The 26,629-nt window shown below is 38.7% G+C and overlaps 1 protein-coding gene across 4 annotated transcripts in view; it reads right to left on the bottom strand.

Moving 5' to 3' along the window:
- Nucleotides 1-606: 606 nt before the first annotated feature.
- The window catches only part of RAB27A (RAB27A, member RAS oncogene family), a 72,300-nt gene continuing 46,277 nt past the window's right edge, over nt 607-26,629 (bottom strand). For all 4 annotated transcript variants that reach the window (XM_061182098.1, XM_061182097.1, XM_061182100.1 and 1 more), the window contains 4 exons: nt 19,242-19,327; nt 17,162-17,265; nt 11,892-12,015; nt 607-2,937 (listed from right to left, as the gene is read on the bottom strand). In XM_061182098.1, coding sequence (XP_061038081.1) covers nt 2,739-2,937; nt 11,892-12,015; nt 17,162-17,265; nt 19,242-19,327 — 513 coding nt within the window. In that variant the 3' untranslated portion in view covers nt 607-2,738. The remainder of the gene's footprint in view (nt 2,938-11,891; nt 12,016-17,161; nt 17,266-19,241; nt 19,328-26,629) is intronic.

The following is a 26,629-nucleotide window of genomic DNA, read 5'->3' as shown; positions in this document are numbered from 1 at the left end:
AGGGGGATTGACTGCTATTTTATATAAGGTGATCAGTAAAGTCCTTTTGGACAACGTGACATTTGAACTGTCTTAAAGGATGGGAGAGGGAGCCATGCAGATGTATGGAAGACTAGCATTCCAGGCAGAGGGAACAGCAAATATTCCTGAGGCAGGAACACACTTGACCGCTCCAGGGAGGCCAGTATGCCTGCAGAGGACTGAGTGGGGTAAACAGTGTGGTAGGAAATAAGGTAAATCTTATTTACCCACATATATGGGTAATGGGAACATCTCCCCACATATTCCCTCCTCATCCAATCAAGTACTACACCACTGCCAATGCCTCTTGCACCCATCTCTCAGCCCCAGTCTTAGTTCACGCCCTTACCATCCTTGCTTTGTTCACCTGAGGACAGCTAGTACAACATTTCCTGCACTGTAGATGCTCCATAAATGTTCAAGGATAACATATTTGAATTATCTTCTCCAGAATATGTTGTCTTGGCTGGTCCCTCATCACGTACCTAATGGAATTTGTGTCTCTGAATGTGGTTTCCTTTAGCATTATGACTTCTGGTTGAAACTTTATTGTGATGGGAAATGAAGTTATGTTCACATCCAAACTTGACAGATTAAACCACTTTTTTATTATAAGCTTAATTGGCACAAAGTTCACTGAAGATACACTTCACTTTTACAGAAGCCTGTCAATAGGAAAATACACTGACGCACAAAAAAATTTATATTGGTACTTCAATATAAATTTAAACAAATGATTTCCAAAGAGAATACAGGTTATTTACGTCAATAATTAAAGATGGCTCTTGCGTGTGCCAATATCATGTATATATTTAATTGTGTGTTATGTTTAAGGCCGATGGAATCTGTAGCTAACTTCTCAGTTGGTTCCTAAATAGGCTGGAACATACTGATATTGTCTTCTTTTTAACTATACAAATGAATCATATAAAATGTTCCCTGATACGTAGCTATAAAATTATTATTTACTCCACTTAAGTCTTATGGCAACTTTAGAAGGCACTGCCTGTGATGATGACCCTGCCCTTGAAATGTCTGGATCTTTTTCTCACCAGGATACACAATTCAAACGCATAGGACTCAATGACTCCTTAGTATTTAAAAAGGTCCTCATTTCAAGGATAGAAATATATAAGATCTTAGTAAACACAGCTAAGTTTCTTAAGGGGATGGTGGGAGGGCAGTGACAAAAAAAAACAGGACAGATGCTCAACTAAAAGCCATTTGAAAATTATCATAAAAGTAATTACTTTCCATCATAGCTGTATTTTTCTAATTACTGTTATGCCAAACATTTGCCACCACAAAATACATTTATTTTTATTCTTTATTTAAATTATAATGAGTGGTGTTTCTTCCTAAATAGCCATTAAGCTCTTTGGAAATTTTAATCTACTTTACTTAAACTACTTTAATAAATAAGAATTTCCCCCTTTGATTTTTATAAGCAACTGCCATGAAGCATATTTTGAAACCACCTTTAAATTTGGTAAAAAGACACTTTGGCAATGTGGAAGAGTACATGACCTTGGAAAGACCCAGCAAGTACGGTAAATGCCCATGATCTCAAGGAAAACTACAGGCTACAGAACACTCCGTTTTTCTTATACTGAGCTAGAGTACAAATGTAACTGCTTAAACACAAACATCCATCTTCCACCAAACAGTAAACAGATATTTTATGTAATTATAAGCTAATTCCTTCAATTCCACCAATGTAAAAATAAAACAAGTTGCAAAGATCAAGAATATAGAGACTGAGGGTGAAAACAAGATGAGTTGCTCACAAGCTAATTGAAACTGCAGCCTGAGGATGCCAGACCAACATTATAAATACGAAGAAAGAGAAGCTAAATGTTTACTTATCACAAATAACTTCGGCATAAGCACCAGCTATGTTCAGATGGGGCCAGCACATAGGCCAAGTATAAATGCACAGATCACAGTGAACTAAAGCCATAAAAATCTAGTTCCCTGACCCTTCAATCAACCCTGCAGAGCAATGGGAATCTAGCAGGGAGCCAGAAGTCCCCCTTCAGCTGCTTATACAACATTAAGCCACCCCAGGCCTCACCCCCAAGCCCTTTCCCACCAGCAACAGTCACAGTGAGCGTATAATTTCTCGATCCAGTTTATCCAAGGTCTACAGATACGGCCAATAATTTGCCCTATTTCATTTTAAAGAGAATGCTTACGTAAATTAATACTCAAAGACATTGAACCATCATTTGTGTATATTCTTATTTAACATTCAAATGGTTTAGATGGCATTTTAGAAGGTCCCCTATGGTGCAAGTAGGGTCTTTAAATTTGGGTTAAACACTGATATTACGTCTAAGATCTTGAATGTGAGACTCCAGGCCTATCTATGTTAAGGCAGGTGACAGTATCTTCAGTCATCCTACATAATAAATGCACTGTTCTGTGGCTACAAAATCCTGAATACTTGAATGATCTACTGCCATGGGCTAAGGTTTTATAAGGCACTTTTGGCTATGTGAAATATTTCTCCTAACTCTCAGGCTGAATCTTAAAGAAATATTTACAAAGCTGCAGCAAAGTAAGTTTAAAACTGGATGCTTTACTGATAGGTCTAACCGGGATGGTGAGAAGCAGTTTGTACACAATGTCCGTTAATTTCTCCCGGTGCCGTGTATCACCGTAGAGCAGGTCACAGACATGGGCCACCTGAATTACTGTGCAGCTCGCTGGACTCTTCAACAGCCACATGACCCCTTTTCCTTCTCTTCATTCAACTGATCAGCAGAGGTGTGACCGTTGGATCGCACCACGCCTTCGGGAATCCAGGACTTGTCCACACACCGTTCCATTCGCTTCATTATCAGGTCCAGGAGCATCTCAATCGCTTGGTTTATGTTTGTCCCATTGGCAGCGCTAGTTTCAAAGTAGGGGATTCTGGAAGACAGTGACAACTCGGGTAACAACATGCGGAGGGAAAGGACAGTGACCTTTGCTCTTGATAATTCAACTTAGAAAATCGGAAGAATACAAATATACAAGACAACAAAAGCATTTTGCCACACAGGCCACGTTAAAAAGTGAAAAATAAAATAATTGACAATGCATTCCTAACAGACGTAAAACTTCCGGAAGTGTTTACTCCCATTTCACAGATGATTAAACTGCAGCTCAGGAAGATAAAGTAATGTGCCCAATTTCATAATGCTAGAAAGTAGCGGAGCCAGGATTTGAATCCACAGCTGTTTGATTCTAGTGTAACCAACTTAAACCATAGGCTCCACTGGTTCCAAATACGCATACTTGCATGAGGATTTCCAAAACAGAAAACTCTGTTTCACTTGCTACATACGGAGGAAAAAAAAAACAAAGACAAAAAACAAGCTGATATAAGAGAGACATCAGAGGTCCCTGGCTGTATCTGTCAAAGGCTTTGCCACTTGTCAGCTCCAGGCTGTATTCCTGGACCACACACTTGAAGACATTCTGAATTCCACAGCACTTCAGAGTTCCTCAGGTATTATCAATCTTAAGTATGTTTGTTTTGTTATCCCAGGACCCGAGGTTAGGTGTAATTTTTTAGTAACTCACAAAGCATCATTTCAAAACTGTAAGGCTACTTTTCACATATTCTTAAGACATCAGTCTTGTCATGGTGGTCACCTTTCATACTTAGAGTCAGTCTTTGCAAGGGGATTAATCAATCACCTGCCAAGTTCTTCCTCCTTCTTAATAAAGGCATGAAAATAGTAATAAAATTGTATTTTCTTCAAACCGTTGATTTCATTCCCACCACTTAGTAAGGAATCTGACCAAAAATGCTCTTAGATGTAAAATCTACAAAAGAAAGTTGTTTTAGCACCTCTGGGAGTCCTGCAATTGAATTCAGTAAAATATTCCTTACATTTATAGAGACTTTAACATCCAATTCTATTACAATACTTTTCCTGAAGAACGTCTTTGTTCTCCTGTCTTCTCATAGCATGTTAACACTACATCAATGACTCTGATTACAACTTTGGTTATTCTTTCATTATTTCCTGGCTAGGAGCAGCTTCCACAGGAGAGCTTTTATAGATTTGTTCTAACCTTCTTACTACTTTTACAGATCTTTTCACAACTGTTCTGCTTCCTGTGTCACCAAGAAGCACATTAGGGGTACATGTGTAGGGATGGAAGGCTGTCTGTCCATTATGATTTCCTCAAGATGTTGCCTTATTATCTGCTCGCTTCCTATGGGAGCTAACAGGCCTTGCAACTGGACTCTACAATCCTCTCCTGTTTGAGTACAGCTCTTAAAAACCAGTTGAGGAACCATCACTTCATTTGAGGATTTATCTACCTATCTGTGAGTTCTGAAAGACATGGTTGCTCCACTGATTCTACCATGACCATGTTCATAGCCCTTCATATGCTGACTCTAAAATACCTTAATCAGAGAAGGGTCCACTGGGCAAATTACATCATCTCAGTGGTTTTTAAACCTCTTGCCTGGATACCTCTTTGGTTACTGTCAGTCTTTTTTCCCTACATCTTCATCTGGCGCCTTAGCCACAAAATGAAGGTAATACATCTTTCCCATCCCCCTGGTCACATGCGGTATTTCTTTACCAAGTTTGAAGAAGACATTCTTTGTGGGGACTGAATAAATACTTATTTATCAAGTACCTATGTTATTGAGCTAAGTCCTGGGGACACTTTGTAATGCTGCCATTTTTACATGAGCTGAATTTTCGATTAAGAATTCTCAAAATTTAAATACTTAGATTTTCTCCATCGTGCTCTTTCTCAATTATACCCATGAAGAATCATTTAATATCTGCAGAACATTTCTTATACTTAAGGAGAAGGCTTGATCATTCTATCACCATTCAGAAAGCTATTGTTTAACGGAAAAGCAACTGAAAAACTCATCTCTCCCTCCGAGAATAATGGGCTGAAATTGGAAATACAAAAATTAAAAAGTAGTTGAGCAGTAAACTTTCTTGTAAATACTAGTCATAATAGTGTACATCTTACTTTAAAAATTTCCTCAAAGTCAATTAAAAATATCTTTCCAGCTATAGAGTCCTCAGCCTCAATGAATTCCTCAACAGGATCTCCATTAAGCTATTTCTACTTTCCATAGTTTCTTCCATCTCAGCTCCTGGTAATTACCTCACAATAATTTTTAAGGCATAAATGAGAAAACACAGTTGAAAATACTTTTTAAAAAATGACAAAACCTATGCATGGAAGTTACAGACAGTTTGGAGAATGCTTAAGAGCCATAACCTCTGGAGCCAGCCTGACGGGATTCAAATCCTAGTATGACTCCTTACCGACTGTGTAGCCCTGGCAAGCTATTAACATCTGTGCCTCAGGTGCCTTATCCATAAAACTAGATCATATCAGTATCTTCCTATTAAGAATTAAATGAGTTAACATTTAAAGCACTTGGAAATGCGTCATTTTTGACAAATGTGTCATTGATAAACATTTCTTATTTCCAACACAGTAATGGGTTAGGTTACAAAAGTTTGTTTTTAATTTTGTTGTTTAAAACTCAGGACACATAGAAACAATGTCACTGAATCATGGAAAATCATAGCTCCAAGAGACCTCAGCAAGATTATAAACATTAAATTTCCAGACTAGCCCACAAGCACTGATTTAATCCACAATGTAGCTGATATACAGTCCTACCCTAAATTCTGGTAAATTGAACCATGCTTCCCTATGTCAGAGATGGCTCACTCAGATCTGTCCTAGCCAAAACGTTTCATGCTTCAAAGCATTTGTCTCCCTCCAGTCCTTGTCAAACCATAAGAGGTTCCTTACTGCCCCCAAGTGATCATCACTAAATGCTGAGAGAAAATGGATCTTACTTTACTGATCAATACTGAAGTATAAATGACTGGTGCCTCTAGCAGAACTATGAGTTATTCTCTATTTACTAACTTCAGCAAATATTTAATTGGTAGAATTTCAGGGTATATGAGTGAAGGTGTACATTTTTAAGTCACTCATATTAAAAGAGGTACAGTATTAATAAGATGTAGTTTGGAGTCCTAATTCAACTTCTAGTAACAAACTAAAAATTAAAAATATATTTCCTGTCCATTTGTGAATCTTTAGGTGATGTGACCAGGAGTCAGGTTAACAACCTTAAAATCTTTGGACTAATTATTCAGAGTCTTCTGAGCAATTGGGGCAACATGGTTTTTGTTTCTATAGGAATAAATGAATGCTAGAGATCACTCCTCTCTACTCTCAGTTCTTTGAGCTGCCAGACGAAAAGCAAACTAGATGAGACGCACAGCAAAGACCCTGAATTAAGACTTCTGTTCCAGCATAAAATGATGCCCCAGACACAGAAATGTGCCTCGTGCTCACATTTGAAAATTGGACTGCTCAGCTTGTCCTAAGGGCATAGGAAGTCTAGTGGATGGAGTCAGTCATATTTTTATGTCCATATCTTCCTGATGTTCACTTTTAGAAGGCATTCGGGCTATTTTATCTGAACAGTTCTCCGTATCTGTAAAGAGGTGTAACAGTGCTTCATGGGGTCTTGATAAGGAGGCAATAAGATAACACACGTAAAGGGCTTAACACAAGCCTAGCATCCAGCAAGTGCTCAATCAGTGTTCATCTAATGGGGTTCTCTTCTTCTCTAAAAATAATATTCTGCTTTTCCTAAAACTTTCTAGGCAAAAATTTAGTAATCTTAGCTTAAATTCAAGAGGATCAATTGTCCCCCTTTTAAGCATGGAGACAGGTGTATTGTTCCTTCTCGTCACATGGTGGTGCTAGAGCAGCATGACTAGGGAGCAGTACCGCCAAACATTTGAAAAAATCCTGTGCAGCTAATTGATATCAACCTGTAAACAAGCACTTAATGACCTTTTGGAACACATGTAGAACACAAATTTTGATGTGCTTTTAATAAATAGATAAATCACAAATTTTTAAATTAAAAAAAATGAGCAAAACGAAAATTAGGGTGGGCATTATCATTTGCAGCTTTTCACCGAGACACCTATATCCAGCTCATGTCATAGGTTAGGACCCACGTTTTTAGATGTTTTCTTTTCCATGACTTATTTCAACAACACTAGAAGATCTTAGATCCCAGGAATGAAAGCAAGTGTATTTGGTGATTCTGTCCAATGGTTCTAGATATTTGACTCACGTGTGGATCCAGAAATTATGAAGGTATTTTTCACTAAAGTAAGAAGCGAGTCTCACTACTTTTCATGGCCTGTTGGCTCATAAATGAACAAGCATTTACAGGAAAGAGTGAGTGTATAAACTGTTTCAGCCTGGGAGATTGTGCCCAGATGAAATTCAGGTCCTTTACTGAGTTCTTTGGGGCTCTGGAAATCAGCCTTGTCTGTTTAGTTGCAGCTTATGTAATGTGCCCAATGATACGGCATTAATTTATTTCTTGAATAAGGGTCGGATGTCAAGTTTTCAAAGAATAAAAAACTATTAGAGATCAAGCTATTCATACACTTCATCTAGTTCAGACTACATAAGACACTGACAGCACCATGCTGAGCTAAGCCACTTGAAATCCCAGGAATGGTCTGTACTCATATTATTAATGTTGTAAATCAATGTTTGTAACACATCCTTCATTCAAGAAACTCTTGAGCACCCTTCTCATCACTAGCCAGCAGTCTCCAGTGGGGGAAAAAAGTTGCCTTATATTTGCTGCCCCTAAGAATAGATCTTAAAAGCTCTCATCACAAGAAAAAAAAATTGTAACTACATGGGACTTTCCTGGTGGTCCAGTGGTTAAGACTCTGCACTTCCACTGCAGGGGGCACAGGTTCCGCCCCTGGTCTGGGAACTAAGATCCCACACGCTACCAGGTGTGGCCAGAAAAAAAAAAAAAGGAAAAAAAAACTGTAACTACATGTGGTGATGGATGTTAACTAAACTTACTGTGGTGATCATATCACAATATATACATAAATCATTAAGTTGTATACCTAAAACTAATACAATGTTATATATCAATTATATCTCATTTGTTAAAAATTTGCTGACTCTTTCTTTGCACAGCACATGCGAAATACATACTTTCAATTATCATACTTTCATCATATTCAAAATGTTCTCTATTTCCCTCGACCCTGAATCAAAAACAAAGGCTTATATTGACCAACTATCTTCTGTGAATAAAGAAGAGGGTAGAAGGATGCTTAGATGCAACCATTTTCACTCACAATAAAGTCCTTTCCTACCCAGTTGTGGCTGGTGCTCCTTTGGTACCAATCCCAGTGTCCCTGCCCAGTCTGCATCAAAGCTGATGTCATTAACTGTGCAAGAGAAAAAATCCTCCTGGATTTAGCATGGATTTTCCGATGTTAAGTCATTGAGCACATTTCCCTTCTCCAAGCATGGCACAAGTAGACACCTGCTTCATATTCTGTGCATAATGATTTTGTCCAGCTCTGCTGTCAAGGAAAATATCTGCCAGCATGCACAGCTCATAGTAACTTGACATCTACACAGGTGGTTCTCAAAGTGTTATCCTCAATCACTAACAGCAGCAGCATCTAGGAATCAGCTAGAAATGTAAAATGTGGGGCTTCATCCCAGACCTACTAAATGAGAGACTCAGTGGGACAGCGTTCAGGTGAAGCTGGAGCACACTAAAGTCTGAGATCCAACAGTATCATCTAAAAGACGAATGTTGTCAATGTTGCATTCTGCTTTCTCTTTTAATATATTTGTCACTGACTTTGTAGCTATTTTTGAAAGTATTTCAGCAACAGTGTGAACTATAATAGTTTTGACTGGCAGAAGTACAAATTTGAATAACCCTCTGTTTTGCTCTCTTCCCCGAGTTCATTGACAATATTATTCAATATTACATACTGGAAAGCATTATTTTGTAGTTGTTCTAAAAAACTTGACTGGTTTACGGGGCACATCGCTTTGTTGTGTTAGGAAGTGACCTAAGAGCTTCACATTACAATTTAACCAAGTTTTATAGCAAAAAAAAAAGGGAATTAGGGGTGAAGGGATTCTTAGTCTACTAAAAATAATTTTTTGAATATTCATCATCATGCATCCAATTCACCCTTTCTATTTTGGGCTGCTGCATGAAGCCCTCATTCTCAGATTTACTTGTCCCAGCAGACACAGATTTATGTTCCATATTTGCACTGTAACATGTTTTTAATAGGTTTGCAAAGTTTTTCTGAGACATAGTCTTTCACTCTCCAAATGCATGTATATTTCAGAGAACCACCTGGGAACCAATGACCCATTTTTATGAACTGAGGAGAGAAGGCAACACGATAGTAACAAAAAATGCAAATTTATCAGACAACATACAAATGATATGAAGATATGCCATAAACTACTGTTTTCTGACTGTGAGCACATCGATGGACTAACCAACATAGTCCTCTAGCGCATGTGCAACCCATGAAAATATTACGATTATTAAAAATGAAAAAAAGATTTCTGTGAAAATAATCATTAAACTTATATGTTCAAATTTGTGAAATGCATGTGAACCAAATTTCCCCTTTACACCTTCCTCTGAAACTGCCAAACAGCCTACAGAACTCTATTGTATGCTTCCTAAATCCTAAGGGAAGTCCGTTTCCATCCCTTTCCATTCTTCAATAATTTCAATTATCTTATCTGCTAATCTCTCCTCTCCTTATTTTAACTCAGTTCAGAAACTTTACATTGAGTCCCTCTTATGAAATACTCCCCAGATCTTCCAACCTGGGCACAGAGGGAAGACAATCCCTGTTATCCCCAGATTCCCCATATAGTCAGAAAGCAATGCCAGGCTCTTTCATACCAGGCAGGAGATGGAATCCTAAGAACCTGCCCAGAGGAAACAAGCAAAGGGCTGAAGAAGGCCAGAGGGGTAAGAAATCAATCCAGACTCCCCCAGAAGGTTTGAGAATGTGCTTGTTTGATCCAGCTAACTCCCCTAGCTGCCCTATTTTTTTTTTTTTTTTTGGTCTTTGCGAACACACTTCTCGAAAGCACGGTCCACAGTTTCTGTTGCTTCATCACTTACTTCCTCCTCACCCCCTTGCAACACAGCGCCCAGCTTCAACACTTCAGAAGCCTCCGTGGTATTTGATCCCTCCCTCTTTCCTTCCACTACTTTACACAAGTGCCTCTCACGAGAGGAGGGAGCATATCAGGTGATCAGAATCGCCTGCAGGGCTCTGTCAGCCCCCATTTCAGAATCACCTCCGTCAGAGGTTCTCAACCTCTGCTCACAAAAATCACATGGAGAGCTTTTAAAAGGTACCAGTGCCCAGCCACCACTCCCTACCTGTGGTGGCTTTGCAATCTGTCAGCTTGGCTGGATTGAACAACACTTCCCAGAATTCCCTTCCCAGTCAGGGTGGACCACAGAGAGATGCAGCGGGGGGGATGCAGAGGGCAGAAGTGAAGGAGCAGCCATTCTGCTCATACATCGACACTTCTCCGCTGGCTCACCTCATTGGCACAGACCAGTGACCAGACCTGCCCCCTTTCCACCTTCCCCTAGATCCCCCTTTAGCTTCTCCACCTCCTGGGCCAGATGTGTGTGTTTAGCTCTGCGGTAAAGGGTCTTGGCTTCCGTAGGACACCCACACCGTCCAGGTCAGAAGCAATAAGAACTGATACAAGTTTCAGTCCGTCATTACGGGTCCCAGCTGGTTCTGGCTCTCCGCCACTTCAAATCCATCTTCCCCTCTGACTGCCTGCCCTGTGGGCTCCAGCGTCATACACAAAGCAACACTTTACAGAGGCCGCCCAACAGCTCTCCACTCCACCCCACCCGTCATCCCCAGGCTGACCTGGGAAAGTACTCATAACAGCCCTCCACGTTTGAAGGCTTTCAGCAACTTCCTGTGTCCCGGGAGATCAAGTCCACTCTTCTTACCTGGTATTCAAAGCTCTCCAAACTCTGGCTCCTTCCCACCGGGCCAACCTATCCTTCCACTCCCCCCCCACCCCCCCACCCCCCCCACCCCCATGTGAACCCCATCGTTGAGTGCTTTCTGAACTCAATCAGCCCAAGGAAGAACAAAGCAGGGGTTACACAACGAAAAGGGAAAGGGCCTCCTCCGGCCTCCTCGGACCTGCCTAACAACAGAGGCCGCCAGCCTGGTAACGCCCCCTACACACAGCCTACCATCCCACACCATCCCATCTCTCTCTCTCTCCCCCCCCTTCCTTCTCTACCCTACTTGCCTCCCACTTATATTAAGGGTAATTAATACATACACATTTGCATTCTCATTATATTAGAGGCAGAAAGAAAGTAAAGCACAAATTGTTTTCTAGAGGTGCCCCAGACACTTGAATTAGCAGCGGCTGACCCCTTCTTCCATGTCCAGTTAATGCTGCTGCTACTACAAACCTACTCCCTGAGCTAAAGGAGGAAGACAGTATTTAGTTGATTCTCCAGCACAAAAACACAGCTTAAACCAAAGGGGATCTTCACACTCCTCTTCCAGCACAGATATTCCAAAGCCAATAAGGCCTTCTTGTCTGCGGGAGCTCTCTACGGCAGCATAGGAACCGGCTTTGAAATTTCCTCGCTGAATATAGAGAATTTCCTTATCCTGGGTGTCTCTTACCTGCATCTTGGAAAGGAGGCCTTACATAGCTAGGGCATTTGACCTCAAAGCTGTCTTTCTTCAAACACCAAGAGATTGAGAAAAACGGTACTGAATGAGGGCCCTCGCCCACTGCTGTTGCTATGGCTCCCATATCATATAATATTAATATGCAAAGTAGGTATTTGACACCTCCCCCCAAGGGCTACATCTGAGTGTTTCAATTTTTTGCTTTTGCCCTTTTTTGTTACTCATTCATATGCAAATGTTTGTATTGGAAACTTGCTCTGTAGATTCCTCCACAAAAATACTCACCCATACTTCTCTGCAAGTCCTCTGGCTTCTTCCTCTTTTACTACTCTTTGGTCTTCCAGATCACTCTTATTTCCACATAACACTATATCTGGGTTTTCACAATATGCATGCATTTGTAGCTGGCCTATTAATATAAGAAAATTTATTATAGGTAAGTAATGTAAGTCTATGATCAGTGGAGAATACATGCAAAAGTGCTTTGAAACTGTAAATGGATATACAGATATAAGGAACTGATATAATTCTTTCAAAGCACCAAGACCCTAAGCTATAAAACTAAATGGACGGGGCAGAGATGTAAAACTAATCCTGTCCTTATGCACATACCCCAGCTTATTTATATCGGAGAGGAATGGGAGAATTTGTTCTCTCTCCAAAAGTTATGTACACACACACACACACACATGCATACACATACAACATAGCTGTCTTTCTTATGAAGGCCATTTGAAAAAAAAAAAAAACACTTGGAGGATTTACTAGTGCTTATGGCTAATCTTAAAGCTCTGTTTTTCGTATATTTTCTCTCCATAGCAATGACATTTTAAAACAAATTGTCTTTCTATAAACTAACCTACTTCCATCTGAAATGTTTTTCACATTTTTCTATTATCCTAAGGCAGAATCAATTTATCTAAAACAAACAAAATATAGGATCAAATGAAGATAGAAAACCCAGAATAAATAGTAAATGATTCTGTCACCAGAGCCAAGAAGCAGGAGACTACAATTCTTACTCCATAGCTGCTATTTCTTTTCACCTGAAAACCTGTAAATAGGCAGTAATTTTTAATAGCAGTTAAATCAAGGGAACTTCAACTAAGCTAAAGAGCTTAATCTCCCAAAGAAGGAAAATAAAGCCTTATTTCTTCCTCAGCACACTCCACAATGAAATGAAAGCAACCCAAACTTGCACAATAAGACATCCTCAAAAATGTATGGCTTAATTTATTTTTTATCATGGTTAACCAGAAAAGTGTTGACATTTTAGTTCCTCATTATAAAGTCACGTTCGCTATATCTTATCATGAGAAAGTCAAGTCGGCAAGTATTTACTGAGCAATAAGGGAGGCCTGATATTTGGTGTAGAATTCAGGGCACTGACCTTTGCCCTCAAGGGACAGTTAGGGGAAACAAGACCTATACAGGCAAGACCAAACTGTGTACCATTTCCAACAACAGCCGTGACCTTTCTTTCCTCCAGGCTGTTACACATGCTGTCCCCACACCCTTGAATACCCAAACACACCCTTCCTTCAGGGACTCCCAACCCTTCCTTTAAGACTTGCCTCTCAGTTACCTCTACTGTGAAACCTTTCTGGTCTCCAGAGAGACTCTGTGCTCTGTTAACACCATGTCTGTTCAGTGTCATGGTTATGAGCAGGAACTCAGGACCCAGGGTGTCTAAGGTTGAATCCTGGCTCTGCCATTTCCTAGCTGTGTGGCCTTGAGGAAGTTATGTGGCCACTCTGTGCCTCAGTTTCCCCATCTGTAAATGGTGATAATGACGGTACTTACTTCATAGGGTTTAGGTGAGGATTAAATGAGTTAATTCAGCGACTCTTCAGGTAAGGTCCATGGACCAGCAGCCTAACCATCACCTGGGAACTTGTTAGAAATGCAGATTCTCAGGTACCACCCCAGATCTACTGAGTCAGGAAGGCTAGCTTTGAGGCCTGGAATCTGTGTTTTAACAAGCCCTCTGGGGGATCTAGATGCATGCTTGCACTTGACAACCATTAAGTTAATATAATAAAGAATTTAGAGATGCTGTGTATTACCAGTAATAATGTTTAATAGTATTTATTTTGAGGAGTCTGGGAAGTACGATAATTGATAATTTTTCTTTTTCTTTTTTCCCAACTTTTCTACAAAATCTGTGAATTACTTACCGTGGGTTCGATCCCTGGTCCAGGAAGATCCCACATGCTGCGGAGCAATTAAGCCTGTGCACCACAACTACTGAGCCTACGCTCTAGAGCCCGTGAGCCACAACTACTGAGCCCGCATGCCACAACTACTGACCCCATGCACTGCAACTACTGAAGCCCGTGTACTGGGGCCCATGTGCTGCAACTACTGAAGCCTGTGTGCCTAGAGCCTGTGCTCCACAACAAGAGAAGCCACCGCAATGAGAAGCCCGTGCACTGCAACGAAGAGTAGCCCCCGCTCACCGCAACTAGAGAAAGCCCGTGTGCAGTAATGAGGACCCAACACAGCCAAAAAAAAAAAAAAAGGTAAATTAGGGGCGTCCCTGGTGGTCCAGTGGCTAAAGACTCTGCACTCCCAATGCAAGGGGCCCGGGATCGATCCCTGGTCAGGGAAAATAGATCCCACATGCCACAACTAACAGTTCGCACACTGCAACTAAAGATCCCACATGCCTCAACTAAGACCCGGCACAGCCAAATAAATAAATAAATTTTTTTTAAAGTAAATTGATTAATTCTTTTAAAAAATCTCACCAAGGCAAAAAGCACATACATAAATAACTACAACTAGAGGTGGTATGTGATAAGGACCCTGTAAGTAGTACAAAATGTAATAGGAGTTAAGAGGAGAGAAAAAATTTAATCCAACAAAGTTATCACAGAAAATTTCATGGAGGCCATATTTTGCTATATTTTAAAGAATAAGTAAAACTCAACTTTTTAAGGAAATGGGAGTGGGTGTGGGGAGGGCTTTTCAGACAGAGGGAATAAAAATATAAAGGCAAAAATATGTTAAAAATATACCTGCTGGGCTCTTGTCCCATTTATGTGAGGCTACAGAAGAAAAGTTCAGAAATATAGGCTGCTTTAGAGTTTCCCTACCAAACACGCTGCCTGTGGGCATGACTGGCTCGTCCTCCAAGCTCCAGAAAGACAGGTGAGTGATACAAAACTATCTGATTCCTCTCAGATTTCAAATTCAGGCCCAGAGGACACAGCGCTCTATTCAGTCTCCTAAACTCAGCAGGGATCACCGTGGGACTCTTACCCCTTGCCCAAGAGGGCACGGACAGACCTTGGGTCAAGGGAGAAGCGACTGCAGTGCAGCTCTGGAGAAGCAAAGGGAGGGGGCAGACCTGCTTCCTCCCCCTGGGCCTTCAGCACCCAGGACTCAGCTACCCCCTCAATGCAACACTGCCTCTGTTCTTCTATCACCATTGGTGTGTATATATATATATATATTTTTTAATTTGACCAAAAAAAAAGAAGAAATGAATGATCCCTCTAATACTCAAAATACTAACAGGAAGAGGAAAAATAAAATGTATAGATAAGTAACAAATTTGTATTCCTAATTAAGATTTGATATTACCATGTCTGACACTGAACCTTATACCTTTTTTTAAAAAACGGGGCTGGAGGGAGGAGAAGGCTTTCCACTGAAGATGCGAAATCTCCAATATGCATGTTTTCTTTACCTAACTGGGCAAAAAGAATTCTTTTACACTATAAGGAAAACACAAAATAATACATACATACACATAATTTCACATGATTTTGTTCTTCATCTAACTAGCCATAAAGCCCAAATGGACAAGATTTATCTTGTCCAGAGTTTCAGTTTCTGCCAGTGAAAAATAGGTGGGTTGATGCTCTTTCGATGCTAAGATTCTATGAGCCCGTCTCTAACAACAATCCTTATAAAGTGCTTGACTTAAGAAAGCCCCAGTATTTGTTCCGATGATGCAAAGGAGAGAATGATGAGCAAGGAAGGAGGATAAGAGATTAGAAATAGCCACCACCATTCAGTTGTAAGGGTGTGTGACTCAGGCAGGCATTTAACAAAGCGAAGCCCAGTAAGCATGACTAAATTGGGGAACCTATATTTAAAGTATTAAATAGCTCTTCAACTCTTAGTGATAAACTTAGTTGAGAAAGAACATAAAGGGCCACTGAATCAAGGAAAAAAATAGGCCACTGAATCAAAAGCCAAAAGCTCCATGTCATTGGACAAGTCTGTTACTCTGTAAGGCTCAGCGTCTTCATCCTAAAATTAGGACACAGCACCTCCCTGCATCTGCTCACAGGGGGCACGTGGGGATCAGACACAAACTATGTGAAAATGCTTTGAAAACCACAAGGCACTAATAAATTACTTATTTAAAAACTCATTTTTTTCCTTAATTTTTAAAATTTATTTATTTATTTTTGGCTGCATTGGGTCTTCGTTGCTGCGCGCGTGCTTTCTCTAGTTGCGGCGAGCGGGGGCTACTCTTCGTTGTAGTGCGCAGTCTTCTCATTGCGGTGGCTTCTTTGGTTGTGGAGCACGGGCTCTAGGCTCGCGGGCTTCAGTAGTTGTGGCACGTGGGCTCAGTAGTTGTGGCGCAAGGGCTTAGTTGCTCCGCGGCATGTGGGATCTTCCTGGACCAGGGCATGAACCTGTGTCCCCTGCATTGGCAGGCGGATTCTTAACCACTGCGCCACCAGGGAGGTCCCTCATTTTTTAAAATAAGGTTTTCTACTGTAAAAACCACAGCCCATTACCCTTTCATAATACCAAAACTCCAAATTTTTACGTAGTGGGTGTTTCGAAATAAGTGTTTTCACTTTAAAGATTTGGATGTTAAGAATTTAACATCACAGCCCTCTCAATAGATTCTCTAAGGTAACACTAATACAACCAACAGAGGAAAATGTACATTTGCAACGCAAGAAAATGCTACATTTGGTCAAGTAGCAGGATTTGAAATGGCTACTATAACCAATCATGTAAGAGATTAGGCTGTCTCCAAAGAGCCAAAATGCAGGTTCATATATATTGTGCTGGGGACCACGCTGGCCAATGCAGTTCTAGAGGTTTCTATGATGGGATCCTCCTGGTAAATGCTCTGGCCCTAAAAGTAGAAAGGGGGCCTCTAAATACAGAAGAGACATGGAGCCAGGGGTAGGGTCCATTAAGTTTTCAAAAGGGTCAATGTAATATATGTTTTAAACCCTGGGATGGTAAAATACCTGATAGCACTTCTCTAGGCTTATTGCCTCATCTATAAAATGCAGCTAAGAGTCCCCTTTGTGGAAAAGACTGATGAAGAGATTACATAGAAACCACTCCTTGTATCTAGAGTGCAGGATGCACTCAACAAATGAAAGTTAGCATGACTAGGGAAAGCAGAGTATTTCAGTTATCTTCACCCCTAAACTAAGAGCCTTGCTCCTTTAAACAGCATCTTAAACAGCACTAGGAGCTCTTACAAAACAACTTACAAAAGAAGTAGAATATAAAAGGGGTTTTATTGCAGGGAGTGGGAAGCAAGAGGCATGGAGACTATTAACACTTACTTATCCAGTTTCTGACACTGAGGAAACTTTGCTCATTTGTCAGATCAAAAAGCAGAAGAAACCCCATAGCATCTCTGAAGAATGCGGTTGTCAAGCTGCGGAACCTGGGAACATAAAGCAGACTGGTCACCTAAACCATGGCCCCACTCTTGAAATATAAAGCCACCAGCAGTGCCCTCAGCCTCTTACAATAGTTCATCAAAAACAAGTTAGATGTTTAATAACATGCCACTGTTTCTAGTAACTTCACATTATATGTGCACATTATACATGCATAAATCTTATTTGTGCAAGATTTACTGAATTATGCTATTACATTAATAGATAATTTCAACAGTGTAAAATTATGTACATAATCAATGATATTGGATAGCATACAAAATATAGTAAATAGGTATCTAGAGCAAGAAAGAATATTTGAAAACAAATCTAGACTTTCTAAAATGCCAACAATTATCCAAAGTTAAACTTGCAATTTTCTTTTAAAATAAAGACCATCTGTGTAAACTTTTAAAAAATTTTAAATAAGTTAGATGATGATATTCCAAACATGTATAATACAGTTATTTATCTAACTGATAAAAGTTTATGTGTTAATAGGCCATGTGATTTAAAAACCCATCCCTTGACAGGGATGACAAGAACTAGCTCGTGATTCCTTAGTCTCAGCCAAGAATTTATTGTACAGTTAAGAGTTAAATAGGCCAAAAGCAATGGTGCTTGCTGTGTTTGTCTTCTTTGTCCTGTGAAAGCTTGTCTTGATTTAACATCACAATGTGTTCCATGACCTTTTAATTTTCAGTCTCTAAAGAAATCTCTTATCTCTGAGAACCATTTCTTTGGCTTTAAGGTGGGGATAGTATCCCCTCAGTCTCCCCTGAAAGGTACTCTCTCCACCAAGGATTTATCCTGCTCTCTCCCCTCTCCCTCCCTCTAGTAGCAGGTTTTCTCTTATTTTGCTTTTATGCAAAGCCTGCAACTGACAGGCATAGGCTCCAGGGAAGAAAATACTGGTATGAATCTGTCATCTAATCCGCTCTTCTAAGTTTTCTCAAATATTTCTAATCCATGTTTTTACAAAAAGAGTACTTATCTTTTAGAGATACGTACCAAAATAGTTATGAATGAAATAATTTGCTATTTGGGATTTGTTTCAAAATAATTGGGCGGTGGGGGTGGTGAGGAGAGGTGAGGGATATACGTGAAGTAAGATGGGCCACAACTTGATGGCTGTTGAAACCAAGGAATTAGTACCTGAGTTCACTGTTCTCTCCTCTCCATTTCTGCATATACTCGGAGTTTCCCATAATAAAAAGTTAAACAAAATCCTTCAAGGAAATTGTGAGAGATAACAGAGCTATAGCTAACTAAAAGCAACTTCAAACAGACTTGTGGTTGCCAAGGGGGGAGGGGGGTGGGGGAGGGATGAATTGGGAGTTTGGATCAGCAGATGCAAACTATTATAAACAACAAGGTTCTATTATATAGCACAGGGAACTATATTCAATATCCTGTGATAAACCATAATGGAAAAGAACATAAAAGAGAATGTATATATTTGTATAACTGAATCACTTTATCATACAGCAGAAATTAACACAACATTGTAAATCAACTATACTGCAATTTTTAAAAAGTAACTGTATATGAAGATTTCATGTGACATTTTTTTCAAGCAACCTCTGACCATATAAATTAATTCCAATGAGATTTTCTACTAGGTTTCAACAATCAGGTAAGAATAATGCATGCAACTCTACAGCTTTCTTTGTGGTTGAGTAAACAGCAAAAGCAAATGGAGAAAAGTATACAGGTCTAAAAAAAGGGTGGGAGAAAAAGAAAAAAGTCCATAAGTAAAAGGGTCCACTTTGAAAAGGATTCATTTTTCCTTTGACCTTGTATGAAATAAAGCCACCATTATCACCTCAGACTGATACATTTCCTGCTAATTTGGCAGCATGTCTTATCCAGGTGCAAATCAACTAATCAGCTGGCCTTTTCCTACTCAGGTCACTGTGTGAAGAGGTAGTTGTTTTTCCCCTTTCCTCCAGTAAGGAGCACATAACTGAAGATCTCATACCTCTCCTGCCCTGCTGTGTCCCATAACTGCAGGTGGATTCTCTGGCCTCTGCCAATGGCTCCATCTGGTCCATTGGCTCTGTACACCTAAAATGGAAAAATGAAAGAGAAAAAGAGAACTTCTGAGAGAACTTCTTCTCACTTTCCTATTCAGTACAACTCCGCTAAGCATCTAAACTTCTAAAGGAAATCCCATCTGGAATACAATCTTATTTGTATTTTATTCCAAATAATCGTCTTTGGGTAATACAATAATTTGTATTAAATGATGTATGCACATTATATATCTTTATAAATATATTACAAAATATACAAGTAATACATAATTTGTATTAAAAAATAATAATCAGCTCCCCTTTCCTCAAAGTCCCCTCAGGTCACTAGTTTCAGGAAATATTACCTTCTCCCCATCCTATCTTTAAAAAGTACTCTTAAAACAATTTTACAGGAAGGACCTCTGAAAATCTCTTCCCCCATCAAAGCAATAAAAACACTGGCAAAAATAGTCAAAATCAACTTTTTCCAAACCCTTAAAATTAACAAAAGCTTGCAACATTCCAAGGAGCACCTATTCAAGAAAAACAGCTTAATATCAGTAAAAATTGTAAGTTTTGTGCTGTTTTAACTTGTCCTATTCCCATTCCCCCTCCCCAGCTCCAGTGTAGCCTTGAAAACCAACAGATGCACAACTACAGTAGCTGTGAAAACCATCAGTGCAGCAACCACTGTAGGAAGGAGAGGCAGAACAGGTTTGGAGTTCCCCAAAAGTCTCATCCCCAGAGTAGTGTCTGAAATCTGCCTGTGAAGCTCCATTCCCAAGTCTTGTCTTTATTTTATCTGACTTAGCTTGCTCTATGAGAAAACCCTACCCTTAGACCATTTGTCGAAAGCAATCAGCAGCAATTATTTAACATCACAGCTACCAAAGGCAGCAAGACCAGTTGGACCTAACAAAAATCTAATCAAAAATCTTAAAGATAAGATATGAGATGTCCACAGAGAGATTTGAAAAGTTTCAAAATATTCCTTGGAACCTACTAGGCCAGGCTCACGTGCATGGTTGTACACATGTCCAGGAAAGACCTAAAAATGCCCTAATCTCTCACCTTTGGCTGACCTTGAGGCTCTTCTCAAGCAGAAGTGAAGGCTAAGGCAGAGTTGTAAACTGCCTGCAGGAGCATTAAGCAAACATCCCAGAACACACACACACAGTACCTCAGAGAAAGCTGAGAGATATACTCGCTCAAGAATTTAAGAAACTTTCTGTCCACTCATTAGCTGACCACTAAGTTAACTAAGCAGAGACTTCAGTAGCTGCACATAACAAGAAATACAGACTTCACAGAATTAGCCCAAGAACATCACCAAACAAAGAGTGACAACAAAAATAAATGGGAAAAACAAGAAACCCTTGGGAATGGGGAGGAATCTGATTTCCAGAGTTGCCACATTCTATCAATTTAAATGTTCAGTTTTCAACAAAATTTATAAGACACACAAAGAAATAGGAACACACACACAGATAAAGCAACCAAAAGAAACCATTCCTAAGGAAGCCCAGATGTTGAACTTACAAGACTTTAAATCAGCTATTATAAATATGTTCAAAGAACTAAAGGAAATCATGTCTAAGGAATCAAAGGAAAGTATGAGAATAATGCCTCACTGAATAGAGAATGTCAATAAAGAGATAGATATTATAAAAAGTAGTAAACAGACATTCTGGAGTTAAAAATTATAACTGAAGTGCAATATTCACTAGAGGGGCTCAAGAGGAGGCTTGAACTGGCAGAAAAAATAATCGCTGAATCTAAAGATAGGTCAATTGAGATCATCTAGTCTAGGCACAAAAGAAAAAAAAAAGAATGAATAAAAGTGAAGAGAGGGAATTCCCTGGTGGCACAGTGGTTGGGAATCCACCTGCCAGTGCAGGGGATGTGGGTTTGAGCCCTGGTCCAGGAGGACCTCACATGCCGTGGAGCAGCTGGGCCTGCGTGCCACAACTGCTGAGCCTGCACTCTGAAGCCTGCGAGCCACACTACTGAGCCCGTGCACCACAACTACTGAAGCCCATGTGCCTAGAGCCCATGCTCCACAGCAAGAGAAGCCACCGCAATGAGAAGCCTGCGCACGGCAACAAAGAGTAGCCCCCGCTTACTGCAACTAAAGAAAGCCCATGCACAGCAACAAAGACCCAACACAGCCAAAAATAAATAAATAAATTTAAAAAAAAAAAGTGAAGAGAGTCTTGGAGACCTATGGAACACCATGAAACATACCAATATATGCATACTAGCAATCCTGTAAAAAAATAAAAATAAAAAAAAGGAGAGATAGAAAGAGGCAGAAAAAATATTTGAGGAAATAATAGCCAAAAACTTTACAAATCTGATGAAAAACATTCATCTGCACATTCAAGAAACTCAATAAACTCCAAGAAGGATAAACTTGCTGATATTGACTAGACATATCACCACCAAACTGTCAAAATCAAAAGACAGAGAGAATTGTAAAAGCAGCAAGAGAAAAGTGATTCAGGACATGCAAGGGATCCCAATAAGACTAAGAGCTGATTTATCATCAAAAAAAATGAAGGCCAAAAGGCAGCAGGATGACAAAAAGTGTTGAAAGAAAAAAGACTGTCAACCAAGAATCCTATATCCAGTAAAGCTATCCTTTAAAATTAAAAGAGAAATTAAGACATCCTCAGAAAAACAAAAACAGAAAATTCATTGCTAGCAGAACTGCCCTGCAAGAAATAATAAAGACAGAGCTTCAGGCTGAGATGAAAGGACCCTAGCCAGTAATTCGAATCCATACAAAGAAATAAAGAGCACCAGTAAAGAAAACTACGTGGGTCAATATAAAAGACAGTATAAATGGTTTTTTGCAACTCTTTTCTTCCATCTGATTAAAATACAATTGCATAAATTAATAATCATAAACCTGTGTTGATGGGCACACAGTGTATAAAGATGCAATTTGTATGACAATAACAGTGCAAAGTAAGGGGTAGGAAATGGAGCCACATAAGAGCAGAGTATGGCATTGAAATTAAGTTGGTATTAATCCAAACTAGACTGTTAAAAATTAAGATGACAACTGTAATCCCTAGGGGAACTATTAAGAAAATAATTCAAAAAATATATAGTAAAAAATGAGAAGGGAATTTAAATAGTATACTGGAAAATATCTATGTAACACAGTTGCAAAGAAATAACAAAATAACAGAAAAAAGATAAGATACACAGAAAACAAGTAGCAAAATGGCAGATATAAATCCAACTTTATTAGTAATTATATTGAATGTAAATGTATTAAAGACTCCAAGTGAAAGGCAGGGGTTGGTAGAATGGATTTAAAAACATGATCCAACTATATGCTATCTACAAAAGACACACTTTAGATTCAAAAAGGTGTAAGGAAAAGGATGAAAAAAATATATACCATGCAAACAATAACAAAGAGAGAGCTGGAGTGGCTATACTAATATGAGACAAAATAGACTTGAAGACAAAAAGAGTTATTAGAGACAAAGAAGGATATTTTATAATGATAAAAGGGCTGATTTATTAAGAATACATAGGGATAAAAAGAGAAATAAACAATTTGACAATAATATTTAGAGACTTCAATACTCTACTTTCAATAATGGATAAAACAAGCAGGCAGATGAACAAGGAAACAGAAGACCTGCAGAACACTGTAAGCCAACTAGACACAACAGACATCTACAAAAGATTTCACCCAACAACTGCAAAATACACATTCTTCTCAGGTACACACGAAACATTCTCCAGGACAGACCATATGTTAGGTCATCAAACAAGCCTCAATAAATTTAAAAAACTGAAGTCATACAAAGTATGTTCTCTAACCACAATGTGGTAAAATTAGAAATCATTAACAGAAAGAAATTTGGAAAATTCATGAATATGTGGAAATTAAACAATACAGTCTTAAATAACCAATGGGTCAAAGAAGAAACACAAGGGAAACTAGAAAATACTTTTAGATGAATGAAAAGCACAACATACAAAAAATATCAAGTGAACTTAAAGCAGTGCTCAGAGGGAAATTTTTAGCAGTAAACACCTATATTAAAAAACGAGAAAGATCTCAAATCAGTAACTTAAACTTCAGCCTCAAAAAACTAGAAAAATAAGAGTAAACTAAATCCAAAGCAAGCAGAAGGAAAGAAATAATAAAGATTAGAGTAGAAATAAATGAACTTTTCTTTGAAAAAAAATCAAGAAAACTGATAAACCTTTAGTTAGACTAAGCAAGGATAAAAATAGAAGACTCAAATTCTTAAAATCAGAAATGAAAGGACAACACTACCAACCTTACATATGTAAAAAGATTATAAAGGCATAGTATGAACAATTGTATGCCAAAAAAATAGATAGCTTAGAAGAAATGGAGAAATTCCTAGACCCAAACAACTGAAACTAACTCAAGAAAAAATAGAAAATCTAAAGAAACATATAACCAATAAGAAGACTGAATTCATAATAAAAATAAGAACAGGCCAGGCCCAAATGTTTTCACTGATGAATCTGATCAAGTGTTTACAGAAAAATTAACAACAATCCTTCCCAAACTCTTCCAAAATATAGAAAAGAAGGAAATACTTACTTCCCACCTCATTTTAGAAGGCCTATATTATCCTGACACCAAAATCAAAGATACGAGGGGAAAAAAAACTACAGACCAATATCCACTCTGAATACAGACACCAAAATACTAGCAAAAATAATCCAGAAAAATATATAAAGGATTATATACCATGACTGAGTAGAATTTATCGCGATAACAAGATTGATTTAACATACAAAAATCAATCAATATTGATTTGTAATGGAATAGAACAGTTGTAGAATAAAGGACTAAAACCACGCGACCATTTCAATAGATGCAGAAAAAGCATTTGAAAAAGTCCAACACCTTTCATGATAAAAATGCTCAACAAATTAGGAATAGAAGGGAACATCCTTGACCTGAAGAACAGCATCTATGAAAAATGCACAGCTTCTATTACACTTAATGGTGACTGAATGCTTTCTCCCTAAAAGACAAGACAAAGATGTTCTCTCTCAACACTTCTATTCAACATTTTACTGGAGGTTCTCATCAGGGCAATTAGGCAAGAAAAAGAAACAAAACATACCCAAGTTGGAAAGGAAGAAGTATAACAGAAGATGGGAATTCCGAACATCTATTTCCTATCTTGTATATAGGAAATCCTAAGGAATAAATACACACACAGATACATACACCCCCTACACACACATGTACAGGTTATATTAGAACTAATAAACAAGTTCAGTAAGGTTCCAGTATACAAGCTCAACTTACAAAATAAATTGTATTTCTATACACTGGCAAGGAACAATTCAAAAATAAAATTAAGAAAACAATTTAATTTATAATAGCATAAAAAGATTAAGATATTTAAGAATAAATTTAATAAAAAAGTATAAAACATATTCTGAAAGCTATAAAATATTGTTGAAAGAAATTAAAGAAGATCTAAATAGGAAAACATTCCACGTTCACAAATCAGAAGACTTAATAGTGTTAAGATACCAATACTCACCAAATTATTCTACAGAGTCAATGCAAACCCTATCAGAATCTCAGCTGGCTTCTTTGTAGAAATTAACAAGCTGTCCCTAAGATTCATATGAAATTGCAAGGAACCCAAAACAATCGTGAAAAAAGACAAAGTGGGAGGACTCATGCTTCCCAATTTCAAAACTTACAACAGGGGCTTCCCTGGTGGCACAGTGGTTGAGAATCTGCCTGCTAATGCAGGGCACACGGGTTCGAGCCCTGGTCTGGGAGGATCCCACATGCCGCGGAGCAACTAGGCCTGTGAGCCACAACTACTGAGCCTGCGCGTCTGGAGCCTGTGCTCCACAACAAGAGAGGCCGTGATAGTGAGAGGCCCGCACACCGCGATGAAGAGTGGCCCCCACTTGACGCAACCAGAGAAAGCCCTTGCACAGAAACGAAGACCCAACACAGCCAAAAATAAATAAATAAATAAAATAAAATAAGGTACCGCTTACTTTAAAAACAAAAACAAAAAAAACTTACAACAAAGCTACAGTAATCAAGATAGTGGCATAAGGATAGACATATAGATAAATGGAATAGAATTGAGAGTCCAAAAATAAACCCTTACATTTATGGTCAACTGATTTTCAACAAGAGTGTCAAGAACATTCAACAGGGGAAAGAATAGTTTTTTCAACAAATGGTGCTGGGACAATTAGATATACACATGCAGAAGAATGAAGTTGGACCCCTATTCACCCTATACCCAAAAATTAACTCAAAATGGATCACAGATCTAAATGTAAAAGCTAAAACTATTTGCATATCATATATCTGATAAGAACATTTGTCCAGAATACACACACAAAAAAACCTCTTAAAACTTAACAACAAAAAAACAACCAATTTCAAAATAGGCAAAGGATCTGAACAGACATTTCTCCAAAGATGACAAACAAATGGCCGATAAGCATATGAAAAGGTGATTGTTCCACAATATTCATCATTAGGGAAATTTAAGTCAAACTTGCAATGAGGTACCACTTCACACCCACTAGAATGGCTACAATCAAATAGACAACAAGAAGAGTTGGTGAAGATATGGAGAAATTGGAACCCTCATACATGGTTGGTGAGGATGTAAAATGGGGCAGCATCTTCCAAAAAATGTGAAAGTCCCTCAAAGTTAAACAGAGAGTTATCATATAGCCAGTCAAATCCACTCCAAGCCTATATAAGTATATGGAAAACATAAGTTCACCCAAAAAATGTATATGAATATTAATAGAAGTATGGTTCATAACAGCTAAAAAGTGAAACAACCGAAATGTCCACCAATGGATGAATGGATAAACAAAATGTGGTATACCAATACAACGGAATATTATTTGATCATAAAAAGGAATGAAGTTCTGATACATGATACAACATTATGCAGAAAACATTGCACTAAGTAAAAGAAGCTGGACGCAAAAGGCCACATACTGTATGATTCCATTTACATGATAAATCCAAATGAGCAAATCCAGAGAGTAGATTAGTGGCTGGGGGAGGGAAAATGGAAAAATGCTAAAGGATATGAGGTTCCTTTTGGGGTGATGAAATGTTCTAAAATTTGGTAGTGGTGACAGTTGCACAACTGTGAATATACTAAAAAACCACTGAATTGTACATTTTAAATGGGTGAATTTTATATAAATTATATCTCAATAAAGTTATTTTTAAAAAACAAAGTTATAAAATGGGGATTAGTTAATAAATATAATCACAAGCATATAGGGGAGGGGCAAGATAGGGGTAGGGAATTAAGAGGTACAAACTACTATA

The sequence above is a fragment of the Eubalaena glacialis genome, chromosome 2 (assembly GCF_028564815.1).
Source record: "Eubalaena glacialis isolate mEubGla1 chromosome 2, mEubGla1.1.hap2.+ XY, whole genome shotgun sequence".
Lineage (NCBI taxonomy): Eukaryota > Metazoa > Chordata > Mammalia > Artiodactyla > Balaenidae > Eubalaena > Eubalaena glacialis.
Note: the sequence above shows the minus strand (reverse complement) of the source record. Positions and strands in the feature narration are given on the sequence as shown.